Genomic DNA, 20,453 nt, shown 5'->3' with positions numbered 1-20,453 from the left:
TATATACCTATATTTAACATTTTATGAAAACTCAGATTTCCTGAATAATATTATTTAAATTTAAATTTACTTACTTTGAGCTATTGAAATATAAATACAACGTGGATTCAACCCAAGGTTAGCGCTAGGGGTATGATATATACATATTTTTTTATACAGAGTAAGAAAAAATGTAAAAATACTGATATAATATTATACTGTCTACCTATATAAATTTTAGATTTTAAATGTTTTAAAGTAATAAAGTATAATTTTAATTTACTGACTATTGAATATCATCAGGTGAAAAATGTTTATGATATAGGTTGATCCTAGGTTACTCTAACCTTACTCGGTACCCTAACTCGATGTTCTAAAAATATAAAATAATCTAACCACAAAATACCCGATACTTCCCATAACTGTATAAAATAGATACAACTGTGTCTAAGATACTAATTCTATTGTAGATACTTATCCCAACCCGGCCTATAATATTATGTTCGCTCCGATTGCTTCCCCCGGGGTCCATCACTGGCGTGGTAATAGTTATTGCAAACAATTTAACTATATAAACGATTTAACGGATCGGGATTTTACGCACTCTATAACACCATATGACGTTCTCAAATAATTATAAATGATGAAATGTCTGTATATATATATTATATACTTACGATGTGTTTTTTATTGTGCGCAGATAAACTGTTCAAGGGCAAAGAAGAATCGCAAAACGGCGGCCAAGCTGCCACCGCCGTCGCAAAGTGTCTAAATGCTACGTCGTCGCCGAATTCGGCGGCGGCGGTGGCAACGCAGCAAAAGACTGAATTGAATAACCACCGAACGCACCGCCGATCGTTCCATGGACCTCCGACGGCCGCCGGAAGCGAGCCCGGCGGCAACGGGTCGACCCCGGGTGGAGGCGGTGACCTGATCCATCTCCCTGGGCCGTTGACCGAGGATGCCGTGCTCAAGGCGCTGCAGAGTCGGTTCTGCGCCACTCAAATGTTTGTGAGTACTTAAACATTGATTTTATTTTTTTGTCAACGAAGTCTCGGCATACATAAATAAATTACTATTTAATTAGACCATTGGACTTCACAAGATATTAAGGGCGTGCGTAAGAGCCGGTGAGATTTTAATACAAAAACATGTCTTACAGGAAAAACCGTCACAGACACCCTTAATAAACTAAAATTTACTAACGTGTTGCGTGTGTCAACCACATACAGTATAAATTTTAAGCACTGCGCGTGTTGAGTATGAGATCCTAGTAGGTTGAATTATAATATGGTGCTTTAGGCATTCAAAATTCTTGCGCTTGAGTTTCGTACGGACGAGAGTATTAAATTTATGAGAGAGATCTGTGGCGAATACTGTCGATTATGCGAGGTTTTTAGCGAAACTTTTATTAGTGGGCGTGGTTTGCTTGAAAATGTATCATGGAAATTATCTGTTTTATATATTTCTGTGCACATATTATTAAATTACTATGTCCACCATGACGTATGTTGCACTGCTGCAGCACTAGAGTCGTAATAAGACCGCATCTACACGTGTTGGGATCGTCTAAATGTCTATAGTTACAAAATAGTTATTGTGATTGCACTGCAGTTTTAACGCAATCTGCAGGCACAGTAAAACCCAGCCACGTTTACGCATACTATTTAGACCTGAGAAAACGCGCACTCTGTATACACTAAACCTCATATCGTATATGTGCGTACCTATAATACAGTATGACTTGAACCCCAAGACCTCAAACCCCTCGGCCCATCGGAACTGATCGGGTACCTATACATACCTATGAGCGCACGCGATATTTTTATAGTAATATAGTACTATGCATACAGCGTGATTTTTTTGTACCAGGCGAGAACCAGGTGAGACGTCAGTGAATCACGGGCGTGTATCATAGGATTTTACTTTAAATCTTTTCAACGGTATCGTACACGATACGTCATACCTACAGCGGTATACCACTATAAAGCAGCTGTATGATTCCTTATATTCTTGATTTTTTAATAATTATTTCAGCAGTTTCCACGTTTGAAAGTAGGTAACTAAGCGAAATCGTACGATACGTAATTTAAACGCAGAATATAATAATTTATATTCGGTCTCTGGTTCGCGTTATGATGTACACCATAACCCTGTTAGTCATCACTAATTATTCACTATATTGTAGTATAATATATTGTATGTGTGTGCTTATATACATACATGTTATAATACGTGCATTACCCATGAAGAGATTTTTTTATTAGGTGTTTGGATGTAGTTGGAGGGAGGGGGATCGCGAGATTTTTTTTCATATCTCTTATCGACCGACACCGATCTCTTGCGGGTGGCGATTTCGTGATTTTTATTTATGCGCCTTGTGCTACCCCCCGCTGCACGACTCTTCAATCTTCATTAGTAAATTATATACAGACATAATAATATATACGCAGTGTTCGAAAAGTCCCGAGCGCATCCATTTCCAAACACTAAACATTCGTATAGTCCACTTTTGAATTAACAAATTTTTCGTGCGATTTAATCATTAGAATTCCTTAAAATATTTGCTAATAAGTATAAGAAGTATAAGAAATACGATTTCCCGGACACCGTTTCCGAGCAATGTCGTTCGCACGACCTAGGTATATAGTAGGTATAGATCGTAATATTATTATGGTTAGCTATTTCTTGAGGATGAAAATCTTCAGGTTTTTCGTATATCTTTGTAATCTTCCCGGACTTACCCCATCTTGGAGTATACTATACATGTACACGATATACGCAACCCGTCCTATCACACGAGCAGCGAATATTTATACATAGTATAAAGTATATATTACCTGCATAAGTAGGTACGTTATTTACACACAACTTTTGACCGAGAAACGCATATATAATTATCGGATCATTATAATATTGTTGTTTTATATTGTTCACTCGCAGTCACGAGGAAAATACACACGAACAATATCGTATTATAATATAATAACGCTCCCGCGCGTAATTGCATTGTTGTTATTATATTATTTTTTCGTCTTAAACGTGTATACAACAATCAAATAATAATAATTAACGAACATGCATCGTTCATTGTGTGAAAACTTCGGACCTCTGGCTGCCGGTCGTGTAATGGCGGAATACAATCGCCGAAACTGTCGAATTTCGCAGGTGCATCCGTGATGTTTAGTCTCTTTGTACAGAAGTGTTTTTGGATGTGGGCGACTCCCCCTCCTCCAAATATACACGACGTCTAGGGTCCGAACTCCCTCTTCCAAATATAGGTCACTAAAATATAGAACCACTGGGAACGTGGATAGAGCCATAGATAATAATAATATAATATACATTTTAAATTTTTGAATATATTATGATTATCTATGGGTAGAGTCACTAGAGTCCCCGTCGGATAATTGTAATTTTAAACTTATGTAGTATTATGTACATTAGTACATATATAATATAAAGTCTAAAATAATGTGTAGAGGGATATGGAAAGTACTTTCCGGGTAGTTTTTTTTTTTAGCTTGGAAATTTGTTCTGTTATTGTTCCAACTATATTGCCTCGACCCTCTCTTAATCTTAATATTCGAATAAAAGTATAATACACTGAAAAAAAATGTATGATAGGAAATTGGTGTTCAACCCCACTCATCCTGTTCAGTTTTCTAAAGCACCAGCCCTGCCTAAATATCGATACATCGATTATAATAAATAATATTTATGTACCATGATTGGCAAAAATTATGACGTAAAGCGCAATAAAATATTTTTTTCGTTCCTATCTATAAAACGTTGTATGCTTACGCTTAGCATTTTATAATAATCGTTTGGTGTGTACCAAAAATATTTGTAGGTACGGGGGCAGAAAGAGTGGTGACAAATTGATGAAACATTACGATGATGATAATAATAATAATATGTATAATATAGGTGCCATCTCGACTCTCGAACACGGACCCGACTCAAGTTTGGCGTATTATTTACATAGACTGATACATATAATATCTATAACGACATAATATTATATATTATTACATAGCCAAGTACTCTTTTACATCCCGCGCTCCGTTCACATGCTGCGCATTCACTCGCGTACAAAATACAAATTCAGTCTTACAATACCTATTTAAAATAATAAAAACCTAAGCGGCGTTATCGTCTCGTCGCCTTCGTAAAACAATAAGACGTGTACGACCCTCGTAACATTATATTATGTGTATAAACATTATGAGCGAGCTGTGCGGCTAAACAAACATACGGTCTTATGTGGATCTATACTATATCATCTATATAGCCCATATAGGTGTTGAATACCGCCTTAATCGTTTTCCAGCGCGCGGCGGTCCGTGATCAATAATATCGTTATCACGTCGAGTGAACTCACATAATATTATAATATATTATCATTATTATATGTAAACCGAAATCGTACGCGATAACAAAACCGATGGTTACAGACTTTGATGACGACGATGACGACGGAAAGCAGAGGATTTCACTCTATATATGGTAGACGGTAGTGTGGTATTTTTCGAACGCGCGTGTCAAACCGTCGATATAATAATATAATTATGTGCGCGCCTCACGCACACGCGACGCTCCACACGCACACCCTATGCGCGTCGTGTATGTACAGGGTGTGTCAAGGTGTCGACAGATGGCGAGAATTCGTTCTTTGAAATACCGCGCTTATGATAATATTGTGTTTCGAGAACCTACATAGATATAAGTAATCGGTAAGCCCGCGGTCGATAAAATATTAAAATATTATATCATATTAGATTGCGTCCGGCAGGCCGTGCGGTCTTAATGTCGTAATATTATATAAATATAATATACCTTTCGACGGGGAAAAACATCACCAGTTTCCGAAATTTGATATTTTCAACCGCGTCGTTTGTCGGACGCCCGAAGATTGTATTCTACCATCGCGTCATCGCAAACGGTATATGCGTATCATATTTGAATCTGCTGCAGAATAGAATATTTCTTGTCCAAAAAAAGTGTCTGTATATGTATTGTGTGTAATAGGCACCACCATTGCCCGCAAGAAATATGGTCAAAAATAAACCATAATATGCACCATATGTTCACGGCGTAAACGATGAATCTCAATAGTCTCCATAATAATAATTCTTTATCGCGGAAAATTTGTCAATTAAATACACACATACCGACAGTATATGTATGATATAGGTATAGGTAATAAATAAATAAAAAATGAATGTATAAACAACAAAAATCCAAATGAATAAAATTGATTATTTAAGTGCATTTGTCATATATTCTTTGATACTTGCACCATAAAAACTCTTAAGGGTGTAAATTAAAAAAAAATCCATATTTGGTATATTATATAGTATTATCCGCAAATTGTCATGGCGTGAGTATACTATACACCTGTACATGTGGATCCGTCTGTAGATTGAAATCAAAATTTTGGGCCGTCGGAAACACACGTGAAAATGGCATCGATTACTCCATTCGATGTTAGGTGGTAACAAATTGGAGTTCGTCAACCGCGCCGATCGATTTAAATATATTCTAAATTTATGTTCGTATTTGGCAAAGTAGTACATTTATGCACTATGCTGCGGTGTGATCATAATTTATCGGTAAATACGAGTGTGAGTTTAGGTGGGGGGAGGGGGTTGAGCGAATTCCAATCGGCGGTATACCTACCTATACCTGCGCTCTGTGTATACACCACAATATTTAATATAATATCTGTATATACGTACGGCTAACGACCTATACCTGTATGGATGTATAATATTAACGACGGTATAGTGATAAATAATAATACGACCGTTGTCGATTATTATTATGTATATAATATATTTTATATATTTATATCGATTTACCCGTGCTCGTCGTATATATACGCACGCCCGGAGGCGACGTCCGATGGATGTTTTGCGACTATAGGGGGGACGCGGTGGGTAACCATAATATAACGTACCTACGTATATAGGTATACAATATATTATGATAAAACGATAATTACAATATACATATAGGTATATACGGTAAATATAGGACGTGAAATTAAAAACATAAATCGGGTGTACCTGCGCCCAGTGCACACACGCACACTTATACCTGCACGTACGAAAGTACCGAATGTATATATAGGTTGTATATACCTGTACGATCTTGCCCTCGGGACAAACCTATTAAGCCATCGACTCGCGTGTGCTGTATAAAAATTATCTATATATGCAGTCGGGCTGCTGCAGGGCGGGCTCCTCGAATTCGACGCCGGCGGATTTGACGAGAAACCCCTAATTTGTATTCGCCAAGCCGAAACGAATTATTATACGTATAATATGTACTCACGCGCGCGCGTGTGTGTGTGTGTGCGCGTGTGTGTGTGTGTGTGTGTGTGTGTGTATTATTTTTATTACCGAAAGGATACATACTTACCAGAAAACGACAAAAAATAAGAATAATAATCCATGAGAAATTAATTTTCCAAACCGATAATAATTTTTTTAATATGACGTACAGCTGCAGTTGCAGCGAAAACCTATATATATATGTATATAGACGACGCGTATAGAGTAGTCCCTATACTTAATAATATTTTTGTTGTTTTTTTCCATGCGAGGAAAATCGAGAGAGATTTTGTCCGAAATGTTGGGCGTTATACACACGTGATTATGATGTATACTTATTATTAGAGATAGAATGTTGATGACCTAAAAAGTATCAAAAATGACCCAAAAAATTCTTCAATGCCCTAAAAAATACAGAAAACTACTTAAAAAATTTTAAGTTCAATTTACAGTAAAAAAAAAAATATAAAATTATTAAAAAAAAATTAAAAAGTAAAAAATAAACAAATAAATGTCAGTTATCATTGTTTGTCAAAACCACATAACCACATCATGTTATGACAATAATAAAATAATTTTTCTTAATACATTTTCTTTAAAATCTAAAATTTGAAAAGATTGCAAAATTGTACAAAAACTAGAAAAAATTACCTATAATATGAAAAACTGACCTGAAAATATAATAAAAGTACATTAAAAACAAAAAAATGCATTTATAGCTAAAAACGCCTAAAAATGCAAATTATTTTTAGGATATTCTGAATCGAAAAAACATGAAACAAATTTTTAGCTAAGCTAGCATTTTATAGGATGAAAGGAAAATAAATGCAAAAGTCATCAACATCCTATGTTTACTTTTTAGTTATTACTTACAAATATACTTTACACACGCGTATAATATTGTCGTATCATATTATAATATAATCTGTCTCTACCGTAGCGTGGAATTACTCGTTTTTCAGCGAGTTGATCAGGAACTTTAAATTCCAACTATAGTTGTAATAATATTACATTCCGATTTATTCAACTATTTCTTTCGAATACAAAATATTATGACGTTCGTCGGACGAAAACACACGAACCTCGGTCGTTTTTCCGACCGGTAGAATTTAAAATGATTTTTTTCACTACCTATTCTCGAAGCATATTTAAAAGAAAATAAACTTGAAGTTTAATTTTTTGTGTTGCAGACAAATGTGGGACCTATTCTGTTGTGCATGAACTCATACAAAGACATCGGCAACCCGATGACGCTCACCAGTATGAGAGGCGCCACGCTAGACTTCAAGTTGCACAAGGTCATTCTGGACGCGGTCAGACAACAGACTGAATCCGGATATCCGCAGGCCATCATACTTTCTGGTTAGCATATTATTGTTTATTGATGCCTGACGTTATTATAAACTTAATATCGACTCCGCACAAGGGCACATCACTTTTTAATTTCCACTGAACCTTTAAATACCTGCCTATACGATGAAAATATAAATATCACGCACGTACCTATCCGTACCTATTGTACACGGAAATATTTTTACAACATTATTGTGAAGACGGGACTTTTGTTTTAAGGTGTTAGTGGTTCCGGTAAGACGTACGCTTCGATGTTGCTGTTGAGACAGTTGTTCGACGTGGCCGGAGGTGGACCCGAAACGGATGCTTTCAAACATCTGGCCGCTGCGTTCACAGTTCTTAGGTCATTGGGATCCGCAAAGACGTCTTCAAACTCGGAATCCAGTCGAATCGTAAGTGATGATAAATATAATAATATAGCTGATCCCGTGCACTTCGTTTCCCGTTAAATGTATCAACTCTATATAATGACTCAAACTCAATCGTAACTGATGATAAATATAATAATATAATATACCTATGCGTATGTAATCAGATGATTTTCACGCTTGAATTTGTTCGACGATTTTTTACATTTTTAAGTATACATAAAGACCTAATTTCAAACTACTTCAAAACTTTTATTGTATTCAATGATCATTGTACTACTGCCACATAATATTATGGTGTTTAAATTTGTGGGACAAAAAGTTCGTTCAAAAATCGTTTTATATATACCTAACGGTCTGTGACATATTATTTTCAGGGTCATTTTATCGAAGTACAGGTGACCGACGGTGCTTTGTACAGGACTAAGATACACTGTTATTTCTTGGACCAGACCCGAGTAGTACATCCGCTGCCAAACGAAAAGAACTATCATATATTTTACCAGATGTTGGCCGGCCTATCTCAGGAAGAAAGAGGTGGGTCATATTATACGAAGGTCCTCGTATATTATGATATAATATACCTATTAATATGTCATTATTACCTTCGCAGCCAGTTAAAGAATATTATTCATATTGTACTAAACCATCGTTTACTTTCTAACCTTTCAGTGAAATTAAACTTGGAAGGATATTCGCCGACTAACCTCCAGTACCTGATGCAGGGCGACACCAGACAGGACGAAGCCGAAGACGCGATTAGATTTCAGTCGTGGAAGTCGTGCCTAGGTATGTGTCCACTGCTCTTAATAACCACGTGTCCATGCGGATACAACGTTTAATAACAAAAGCCAAACCATGTTAACCGTACTCATCATTACGTTATAATATGGCATGTTTTCCGTTCGCAAAGGTCTCCTCGGCATTCCGTTCATGGACGTGGTGAGGGTTCTGGCCGCGGTACTGCTTTTAGGCAACGTCAATTTCGCGGACAACGGGTCTGGCGAGGTGGTGGCCAAAGGTGAGACCGAATTGGCGTCGGTAGCCCGGCTACTGGGCATCACGTTCCCGTCGCTCTTCCGTGGCATCACCACCAGGACACATTCCGAAACTACTCGGGGGAACACCCAACTGATAAAAACCACTTGCGACGCCAACACAGTAAGTCCACCGAAATAATTCATAGAATGGTATCGTTTTATTCAGCACGATTCAGTATACGGCATTATGACGTTAATGAAACGATCCTATTTAAATTGTATACACGGATTTAGATTCGTCACTGAATTTTATTAGGTAACGAGTTTTATATGTTTTTCAAACTGAATATAAATCGGTGTATATAGACAATAACTTTTTTGAATTGTATATAAGCACTGATCGTTGATTATTTTTACAAATTCTTATTTTAATTGTATTATGTCTTGTTGCAAATTACATAGTATGATGTGTAGTAGAAAACTAAGAAAAAACTACCTAATTTAATCTTAAAAATTCAAAGTACTGGCTTTTGACTTATGCATATATTTTTTTCTTGCTCCACAGGCCAATTCGATAAGAGACTCTCTGGCCAAAGCGTTGTACTGCAGGACCGTGGCGACCATCGTGCGCCGGGCGAACAGTCTGAAACGACTGGGTTCGACGTTGGGCACGTTGAGTAGCGACTCCAACGATTCGGTTCATAACCAGGCCGAGGTGGCCAGTCAGCACGCGTCCACCATCGGCACGGCCGGTTCCAAGTCGAGCAAGTCCATGGCCGCGCTCAACAACGCCGTAAACATCGCTAGGCACGCCACGGACGGGTCCATCGGAATCTTGGACATGTTCGGGTTCGAAGAGCCAAAGGTACGTAGTGATACAATTTCGATACAGTATGTAAACATGCATAATATGAACACCGAATTTTTCATTTGATGACGAAATCATCTTCGCCGTATTTGAGGTCTCATCGCTACATATACGACATACGTAGGTAATATAGTAATTAGTAGCTCCACAAGAACGAACGAGTGTCGATTATTACGCGTATTACGTCCTGGAATAAATTGCGAGTTTATGGTTTTCTTAGGTTGAATAGGAAGTAATAATTATTAATTACGTTTGTATAAAACGATTTTTTTAAAAAAAATAATTAAAACTTGGTTTAATATTTTATGTCTGACTTAATATAAATGACGGTTTTAGTCAACATAACAATATAAAAACAACAAATTTATTGAATAAAATGGTTTAGTTTCTTAGTGACAACTTTACTCATCTATCACTATTCGTTGGGTAATCCTTTTCAAAACGTCTTGCACAAAGACTACGCCTATATAATAAAATAAACAAATAAAAACCGACCGCGGGACATCCAACCTAACCCAACCTACTAACCAGGCACAAGCATATAATAATAACCACCATGTCTCGACTTGTACAGCCTAGTCAACTCGAACACCTGTGCATCAACCTTTGTGCCGAGACGATGCAGCATTTCTACAATACGCACATATTCAAATCCAGCATCGAATCCTGTCGCGACGAGGGGATACACTGCGATGTGGAAGTCGATTACGTCGACAACGTTCCCTGCATCGATCTCATATCGTCATTGGTGAGTAAACAAAGTTTTTTGTACTTGTACATTTCTTGTCGAAACAACTTATCTCATATTGAGGCTGCCCACATGAACGAGTTAACGTATTAAATCTAATTGATCTTGGTATATTAACTCATTGCACTAACTTAACTTATTTGACCCACCCGCGTTGGTATAAACTAACTCAATCATTTTTCAATTGCTCAATTTAAATTGAATTTTGAATTCTCATCAGTCATAACTCATTATTAGAGAAATATATTTTGCATTTTTCCTATATATAATAAACATTATACTGTGTAAGATTTTAAATAATATAATAATAACACATACACTATGCAGAAATTGAGTATTCTATATGGGTGATATAGGTGTAGGTAAAATCTATAAGTAAAAGTGTATTTGTTAAATAAATAGAAGAAAAAAACAGTCAACTCAATAAAAATATATGATTTACTTGTCCGGTCTTACATATTATATACTTAATAACTTATATAACTTTTTTTTTTTTTAGAGAACCGGCCTGTTGAGTATGTTGGACGTCGAGTGTTCCATCAACGGATCTGTGGAGCTGTATTTGAGAAAAGTGAAGTCTCAGCACAGAAACAACCCAAGACTTTTTGAACCCAAGTCAGTGGACCAGAGGTCATTCGGTATACAACATTTCGCCGGCAGGGTCGTGTATGACGCTTCGGATTTCCTAGGTATAGAATGGTTACTTTAAAAATATGGTTACTATTGTCATATGTATAATACTTAAATAATGAGTAAGTACATATCATTAAACATTCCTCCTGAAAAAAATTATACATTTTTCGCCCATATCAAATCATGAATCATTTAAAACTTAAACTGATATCCTAAATTTTAATGGAAGAAAATTTAATTTACAAAAAACAAAGATCCTTTATTGCACCCATACTACACCTAATGCACAGCAGAGCGGTACACACTTGCCCACCATTTTTAAAAAAATTATTTTTCCCGGGTCGGTGCCTGTATTACATAATATTTACATGTAACTGTTATGTATGTATTTGCGTAAGTAACAATAATAATATAATATAACTTCTGTTAAATTTGAAGATACCTAAAATACTAAGATTTCCAAACCTTTTTTAATTGAAATAAATCGTATAGGAATATGAAAATGTATAATGTATTACGATCCGACGAATAAATATTTTGTAATATATTTCAGAAACTAACAAAGACGTAGTGCCGGACGATTTAGTGTCCGTTTTCCACAAGCAGTCGTGTTCGTTCGGTTTCGCCACGCATCTGTTCGGGAGCGAGCTGAAAGCGTTATACAGCATAGAAACAGTACCAAGAGGAATAAAATTTCGAATATCACCGACTTCGCATTCCGATCTGTAAGTTAAATATGATGTCATCATTCTATGTCACAAATAAGTGTTTAAATTCAGTTATACTATATCATAATATTTCGGGCAAAAAAAATAAAACGCTTATTAGTTATTATCTAAGGTAATGGTATATAGCACACAAATGCTACAAAAACAAAAATATGTATTGCGCCGATGGTCGTAGTTTTTCGTTTGTCCGACTGATGTCGCTAGCCAATAAGAAAATTTAACGATTTAATTTTTTAACGATAATACTTGTTGTTGAGTATGCGGTATACAAATTGGTCAACTCTTTGTATAAACCACTTGTCTTTAGGTGCTCATCTCTATACTAACCTCCGAAAAAAAAAATACAAGTATAAGATATCAAATATCTTCCGATTGACAATACTCTGAGTAAAAGTGGGCGATTCCCATTTAAAAAAAATAAGTTGGTATTACCAAGCTGCTGCTTATGTAGTTATATATATTTAAAAGTTCCAAAAATCAGAATTTGAACTAGATCTAATTTATTATTGAAGGAAAATAATATATGATATAATATTATACGTGTATTGATTAATTAATATGTTCGGGATTTTTTATACATAATTGCATCCCTTTGCATAAATCTATCGAAAAAATGTCCGCTCCTCCCGAATATCAATTATATAATAATATTATATATTTATACACCTACTATATGAGACTAAAATATATTATGTTTTTATCGTTCTGAGATCGATAATTCTGTGTTAGATTGAACTAAAAATCTGTAGCCAATAAAATCATTGATTTTTCCAGTTTAAACGGCAACGAACCCGTGTCGACGTTGACTCAAGACTTCCACACGCGGCTGGACAACTTGCTAAGATCGCTCGTGCATGCCCGACCACATTTCGTGCGTTGCATCAAGGCGAACTCAACTGAGACCCCAGACAGGTTCGACAGAGCGGTAGTCATGCGACAGATACGGTCGTTGCAAGTTCTGGAAACGGTCAATCTGATGGCGGGAGGTAAGTCTGCGATAATAGATACACTATAACACAACGGTTATCGAATTAATCACGTGCTGCAGTTATAACGAAATTTTTTTTTCACCAGGTTATCCGCATCGGATGCGGTACAAGGCGTTCAACCTGAGGTATAAAATGCTTGCACCTTTCAACAAACTCTTGCGGACGGACGACCGAGCGACCGAAGACTGTCACCTGATATTGAAATGCATCGAGGACAAAATTGACACGAAGCAGAGCGAAGTGAGCATGAGTTGGGCTTTTGGCAAGAGACACGTCTTCCTCAGGTGAATATTTGCTTTACACATGTTTTACGCACGCGCGTCGCACGTTTCCTCGCAGAGTGTGGCGCCACTTGTCATAGAGCGAGCTGAGGGGATATCCCAAATCGTAGCAGAGCTCCAAAATTCATATTTACCATTACATTACATCAACATACCATTACATCACAGTTACCATTCATTTACTTATATATTCGTTCGTTCGGTTGACAAAATTGTGTAAATACATCAAGATTAAAGAATTCTATATCATTAAAATATAGTCCCTGCAGTAACTTAACATAATAAATATAATTTATGGTTGGACCAACACAATATTTTGATTGGAAAAACCACTCACTATAAGCTTGGGATGACAAAATGTTATTTAGTGCAATATCGCCTTTTCTATCGTAATTTCATAAATATTAATGTATAATATGAATATATGATACTGTCCATAGTCCACACATCACACGTCCACCACTCCTTATATAATATAAATACTGACGACACGCTTGTGTAATTTTTCGTGTTCCAGCGAAGGGGTAAGGCAACATCTGGAAAAACTCCGATGGCAGACTCATCATAATGCGGCTGTACTGATACAGTGCACGTGGAGGAGCTGGAGGACCAGAAGAAAATGGCCGGGCACCAAACGAGTCATGATGCAAATGCAACAAGTGTCCAACCCGATTGTACAATGTACGTGAGCCAGTTTGATTATTTTTTAAGTGTAACTTAATAGCATGTTTTTCAGGATATTCCGTCCGTCATTTACTGTACCAATATCAATATTAATATTATCTAAGAATTTATGAAACTGCTGAACACACAACTTACTAGTTCGATAATATTAGTCATCGGTCACGGTATCAATATTTCGTGTTGTATACGATTGTCAAATAATTTCTGATACATGATGAGTACAGAGTTTAGAATAGTAGAACTCCATTACCACTATTACATGTATTACATGCATGTTAATTATGTTTTTTTTTAATTTTTGATGAAATAATAAATTATTATTATTATTATCGTAACAACCTTAATATTATTATCGTTAGATTTTTTTGCACATGATATCTTATTTTTTAATTTTCTCAGTTAGTTATATAAAGTTAGAAGCGTATATGCGCACACTTTTAAACTTAACTAATAATTTTATTTCATCTAAATTATAGGTCTTAATAACAAAATGGGTATGGGTGGAAGGAAAATGACTTCTGGTAGTCAAGTTCCCAACGCCGGAATAACCAACAGCGGCACAGCGACTTTGACTAGACCCAGGCCACAACCCATCACGGGAACACCTCCTCCTGATCAAATTGAGAAGTTCGATCAGAAAATAATACAGACTTGTAACCTATTTGGGTTGAATCTGGTAAATATTTTTAAGCAATTATACAAGACCTCACGTATTTAAACTATATTTATTTATGTTATAATGTGCTGACAATATTTCTTTTCAAAACATTTTTATTGCTTTTGAGATGTATTTATTTATTGGCATTTATAATAATAATTTTTTGCTGTCAAGCTAAACGTAATATTTTGTTAGCTTAGTTTTATTAAATCGACAATAAACCGCGGTTTTTTTCAATCCGTAGGTACTAAACGTTTGACCGACACATCTTTTCATCTTAACTTGCAATAAATTATGATTAGATTTTAACATTAATGAGAAAATATGGTAGCATATAAACTCGTGGTTTTTGGTAAATTGCTTTTGAAAAAAATTTATTTATTCGTTACTTAAGTACAGTTGTACTATAATTTCTTATATGAAAAGTAACTTTCTTTTCTTGCTTTCATATTATAAAAAATATCAGTACAAGGGTATAATATTATTAGGTACTCTAAGTTCTTATCAATCGTTAATCAAACACCAGCCTAACCTAAGTATAATTATAAGTGTAAAACCGTAAATATAGATAATATTTTATTTAGAAGAATTAAGAAGTACAGTGCAAGTAAATATTAATGTGATGAATTAAATTTAAAATAATATAGATAGGTAGTAGGTACCCGTTACAGAAATGTATAGTAATAGTATTATTATTTTTCCCATTTATTATCGATAGCGAATACTTAAAACTGTAACGTGTTATATTTTACTAATTACTTATCAAAAATAATTTTATCTTTATGTGTTCGTTACTTAGAAAAAAATCAAACGAAATTAAGTAAGTAACTCGTTACAAACAAACGTTACTTTCGTTACGTTTCTGTCCATTGTCCAACATTAGATCTTGGTAACTGAATTTCCGTTGGTTAAAAAGTAACGTAAAATTCCCTAGGTTTCCATAATCAGTAGGTACACGTGACACGTCATTACATAATATGTACACATTTAAAACTAACTATAACTAAACAGGCAATTACCGGTTATAATCGAGTTGAAAGTAACTGTCGATAACGTAATATTTTTATTTTCCAGGAAAGACCACCGCCGTTACCTCCAAGTCGGTCGTATACGATATCCGGTAACACGAAAATGGGATATCCGCAAAGCCGTATCATGAAAAAATCTTTTCCTGGTACATATTATACCGACTTAAATAAAAAAACAAATTACTAAAATTTTGTAACGATTGGATTTTCAGAAGAAGGAAACTGTGACGTCACGCTGATAAAAGGCGACGCTGTCATTGTGGTGGGTACGTCCAACAGGAGAGGACACCTGGTCGTCGAGCACTGTAACAGAAGTCTGGACGTGCCATTCCAATTTTTGGAGCTGAAACCGAGGCCCGTCGCTATCTAACATCCTTTCCCCCCTTAATTTAGACGTTGAGGTGAACGATGCTCAAACACGAAACTTATGATCAAACCTTAATTTATATTCTTCCAATGTATTATATTAATATTGATTGTTGAATTTCTAGTGTAAAAAATTATATATTATATATGCTGACGAAAAAATGCCTTTCCTAATAATATAACTGTTAACTAACTGTGCTATATATATATATATATAGAATACGTTCTAGTACAAATTTATGTTTTTCATTCCTGTCAATCGAAATATAATTTTATATTTAAGTAATAAATATATATCTATATTTATCATGATATGCCATTATAAGTATTTTAAGTTTTAATTGTCTATATAGGATTTATTTAAAAGGAATTAACTACGATGTAATAAATTATTATGTTTTATTGTTTTATATTATTATTATTATTATTATTATTATTATTATTATCATCATTATAATCGTGCCAATATTATATATAATATGTATACACATCAAAGACGACATTTCAATTTGTTTTTATCAAAACTCTAATTTTAATTCACAGTTAGTTTATCATTACAATTGTATTATTTATTATCTGTGTAGGATGAAAACGACGAGAAACCTATGATGTTGTATTTGAAAGTGATCGACGCTCAATTATTATGGTCGAGTGCCGATGACTACATCTCAATATTAAAATAAATAAATTACATGCACTGGTCTACCCGAGAAGCAATTTTCGTCATGCGCAGCTATATTCATATTAGTACTCTGATATCTAGGCCACGAAAGAACCCCCAAAGTAAAATATTCTATTTTCATCAATATTAAATGAAATACCAATATTATCACAAAACTGGTGCAAAATAAATTCAACTTTCAAGTGCATTAAATTATAGATTTTGAAATAGTTAGGTACATTGTAACAGTGGGTATGGTGTACATAGTACCTACATATTAAATATACATTGTGTTTCACTAAGCATGCTCACTTCCATATTTTCATTTAATATGAATTCGTGCAAATTCTGAATAATTCAAAATATCAATATAAAACCAAGTATTTAATTATAATATTAAGCGACTACCCTGTGACACACAATATATGTTAGGCAACCACTACGTTTTTTTCAGGGCAATAGCAGCTATTCTTATCGTTGTGTGTCGCATATTGTCATTTATACTATTTGGTTTTATTTGATGCACTTGCAAAGTTGACGTTGTGGTATATATAAACCTCCAGGGTAACGCAAAGTTGCAAGAGGTTTGAAATTAAACACAACATTCCTCATAACACATAAGTGATAGATTCCTAATAAGTTTTTCTGCTTGAATTTAGAAAAAATGTTAATCCACATTATTTTAAAAAAAAAAAAATAATTGATTTTTGTTTATTTTCTGATATTACTTTTACAATTAGGTAACTTTAAAATGTGAACAAAAAAAAAATGGGAAGAGATCTGGGTCCTCGCAGGGCAATGATGCAGTTAAAAAGGAAAAAGAAAAACATAACCAAAATTATGAATTGAATAAGTAGGTACATTACTATTAGTACCTTTTGCATGGGTACATGTCTATAATATGTATTATATTGCAATTTTTAGCTCATTGAAATATTAAGTTTATTAAGTTCATTAATGAATGGTGAGACTCGGAGGTCACATGGGATAAGCTTCGGCCTAAAGTATAAACAAAATTGAACTTGAATATGATATATGAAGAAGTTGAGAAGAGGACTGTGGCTCCTCTCCCAATTTTTTTTATATATTGAACTCAAGTTATTTTCTTTTAATAGATATTTCTTAACTTTAACAGTTAGAGACCTCTGAACAATCCTTTATTAATGAACTTATTAGAGTTAATAATTGTTTGGGCTTTTAAATTTGGAACAGATACTATAAATAGACTCTGGCTTATACTACAGTATAATTTTATTTGAAATTATTTTTTTTTTGCTCTTCAAATGGATTTATCTGCAGTGCAGGGTGTCTTAAACTATTATTTAAAAATAATAAATAATAAATAGTTTTAAACTTTAAATGGTATTACAGATACATATTAGGTAAATCGTTTTAAAGCTCATTAATTTTTTTTTAGTTTTGTTTAGTGTCTGATAATTTGTTATTTACATGTATTGGTCCATTTTAGATTTTATTATCTAGTCTTTTCATACGTTTTACCATGTAAAATAATATTTTTAGAAGACAGCTATAATAGTATAAAAGAAAAAACTATGTCATACTTATGAATTTATTATAATAATTAATTTTTTGATGGTATATATTTTTAATTTTATTTAAAAACAACTGTGTAGAAATAACAGAAACCATAAGTTCTAAGGTTATTTATAGCACTTTAACTTGCGTCAAATTTGAAAATATGCAATATATACATAAATACTATAAATACTATTATGGTTAAAATTTAATATTTAAATATTAGTATTATACAGTTAATTACTCCATTTTTTTTTAAATATTGCTCGTTTTATAACCTTGGCCTAGTGGTCACGGGACCGGGGACATAATAATGGTAGACACTGGACATACCCATTGTTGGATACTCTGGTTCAATGTACCGGTTTTGATCACAAATCTTCCATAAAAAAATTTTAAAAAATAAATATCATAAGTCAATTTATTTGTGATAAGATAAGTTGACATAATTACGTATCTACTAAAATCCAGCTGGTACTAAAAAAAGTGGACGTAACTTTTGAACCGATTGGTTGTTTTTAAGTTCAAGTTCGTCGATGTATCACAATAATTTGTACTGACTTTGTTTTACTGTCCACTAAAGCTCAACCAGCGTAGCTTAAGCTTAACTATTGAAAATAATATTTATAAGGAAAAATTGATTTTTTGGCTCTCCTTGAGCATTGCGATTATATCGGATACAACTTGTTGTCTGTAACCATCGATGTCATTAGAGTTGCCTACACTAAACCCCTAAAAAAATCTTAATCTCATAATATAATAATATATTATTAATATAATATTTATTATATTTATTTATTAATATATAATATTATTATATACCTACCTCTACCGTTCAGTTATTATTATCCATTCTTTATCCGGTCACTTTGTAAATCGAGAAGCTGGACTTAATACTGCAGAAATACACACATTTGTATAATATTGTATTCAAAATGATATCTTGAGTTGTATAGAATTATTTAAACATTATATAAATAAATAATTTGGTTTGCGTCAACGAATAACGATAGTGGTCTGGTGTATTCAGAGTTTTTTTCGGGGGGAAGGAGGGGAGTTAAAATAAATTGTTGACAAATTTTATCTGAGAATAATTTATTAGTGAAGATGTTGTCAACTATTTTCGGGGAGGTTACAACTCTCCATTACCATTGGGAACGCCACTGACGTCAATGATATTATTTATTATTAGATATAATGTGTGTAAAATGTAAATGTGTAATAACTAATAACTAAATTCACGCTCATTGCGCCGTAATTAATTTTACTAGGTAATAAAAAGATTGACAACAAATTGCTTTTTCGCTCATTCTAGTTATTTCTTTTCTTTTTTTAATGTTTCCATTCCCGCACACTAAATGTAAACATTCTGTCGAACGATAAAACATCGCGCATAACATGACAAATGGTTTGCAATTTTACGATGGATTTATATTTTGATGATACAATCTTCCAAGTTTACCTGGCAGATGGCTTAACATTTTTATACTCTTAATCTCCCCAACTCTCCTAAATAAATTTTCAAGCCAGGTCCACGCGGGGCAAGTCCAGGTTCCGAGCTACTTGCTTCGTTATACTGGAAGCAAACAAATTAGCTGTTATTGTTCACATACACACCAAACTTTTTTATGCAAGAAGGTGTCCCTTTATATCAGAGCAAGTTAGGTACTTGTCCACGAAATTTGTCGTGGTAATGGATAGAAGGTTGCCCGTAAAATATAACAGGGGCAACAAATAGCCTTTTAGACAATAGCCTTTATAAGTCATCGTAATATCATATATTATATAATATATAAGTATATGACATAATAATGATGTATGCATATTATACTATATATTATAACACAATAATCGTATATGTATATAATTTACCAGGGGTGGCCACGACGAGGCTCACGATCCGCATGTAGCTATTGAGTAAGTTTCGTGCGGATCTAAGTTATTTCTATAAATAAATAAACGTTAAATAAGTGTTATAAATGTGTCCCAATTTTATAATCGATTTTATAAAGATATCTCAACAATGCGGCTCGGCTTCGAATTAGATTCATAAATTTGCGGCTCCCAAGATGAATATTAGTGGTCACGCCTGTAATTTACTGTATGGCTGTGTGACTCCGTCACTGGAACATCCACGAAATCGCCTTACAACGAATAGTATTCGTTTTCTGTTAACTATAGTTGTGTACCAATATTAATATGAACGCAATATTTTAGTTTCCGAATACCTCCTGATTGCTGCTGATACACATAAT

The 20,453-nt window shown here is 34.2% G+C and overlaps 1 protein-coding gene across 4 annotated transcripts in view; it reads left to right on the top strand.

The window, feature by feature from the left end:
• Positions 1-16,411, top strand: part of LOC132944531 (unconventional myosin-IXa) — a 75,333-nt gene extending 58,922 nt beyond the window's left edge. For all 4 annotated transcript variants that reach the window (XM_061013928.1, XM_061013929.1, XM_061013926.1 and 1 more), the window contains 16 exons: positions 680-990; positions 7,508-7,679; positions 7,890-8,062; positions 8,416-8,575; positions 8,711-8,827; positions 8,952-9,199; positions 9,584-9,883; positions 10,461-10,634; positions 11,134-11,323; positions 11,821-11,992; positions 12,770-12,981; positions 13,070-13,268; positions 13,783-13,946; positions 14,426-14,625; positions 15,682-15,781; positions 15,848-16,411. In XM_061013928.1, the coding sequence (XP_060869911.1) occupies positions 680-990; positions 7,508-7,679; positions 7,890-8,062; positions 8,416-8,575; positions 8,711-8,827; positions 8,952-9,199; positions 9,584-9,883; positions 10,461-10,634; positions 11,134-11,323; positions 11,821-11,992; positions 12,770-12,981; positions 13,070-13,268; positions 13,783-13,946; positions 14,426-14,625; positions 15,682-15,781; positions 15,848-16,005 (3,050 nt within the window). In that variant the 3' untranslated portion in view covers positions 16,006-16,411. The remainder of the gene's footprint in view (positions 1-679; positions 991-7,507; positions 7,680-7,889; positions 8,063-8,415; positions 8,576-8,710; positions 8,828-8,951; positions 9,200-9,583; positions 9,884-10,460; positions 10,635-11,133; positions 11,324-11,820; positions 11,993-12,769; positions 12,982-13,069; positions 13,269-13,782; positions 13,947-14,425; positions 14,626-15,681; positions 15,782-15,847) is intronic.
• The last annotated feature ends 4,042 nt before the right edge of the window (positions 16,412-20,453 follow it).

This window comes from Metopolophium dirhodum, chromosome 5 (genome assembly GCF_019925205.1).
Source record: "Metopolophium dirhodum isolate CAU chromosome 5, ASM1992520v1, whole genome shotgun sequence".
Classification (NCBI taxonomy): Eukaryota; Metazoa; Arthropoda; class Insecta; order Hemiptera; family Aphididae; genus Metopolophium; species Metopolophium dirhodum.
This window is presented reverse-complemented; position numbering and strand designations above follow the sequence as displayed.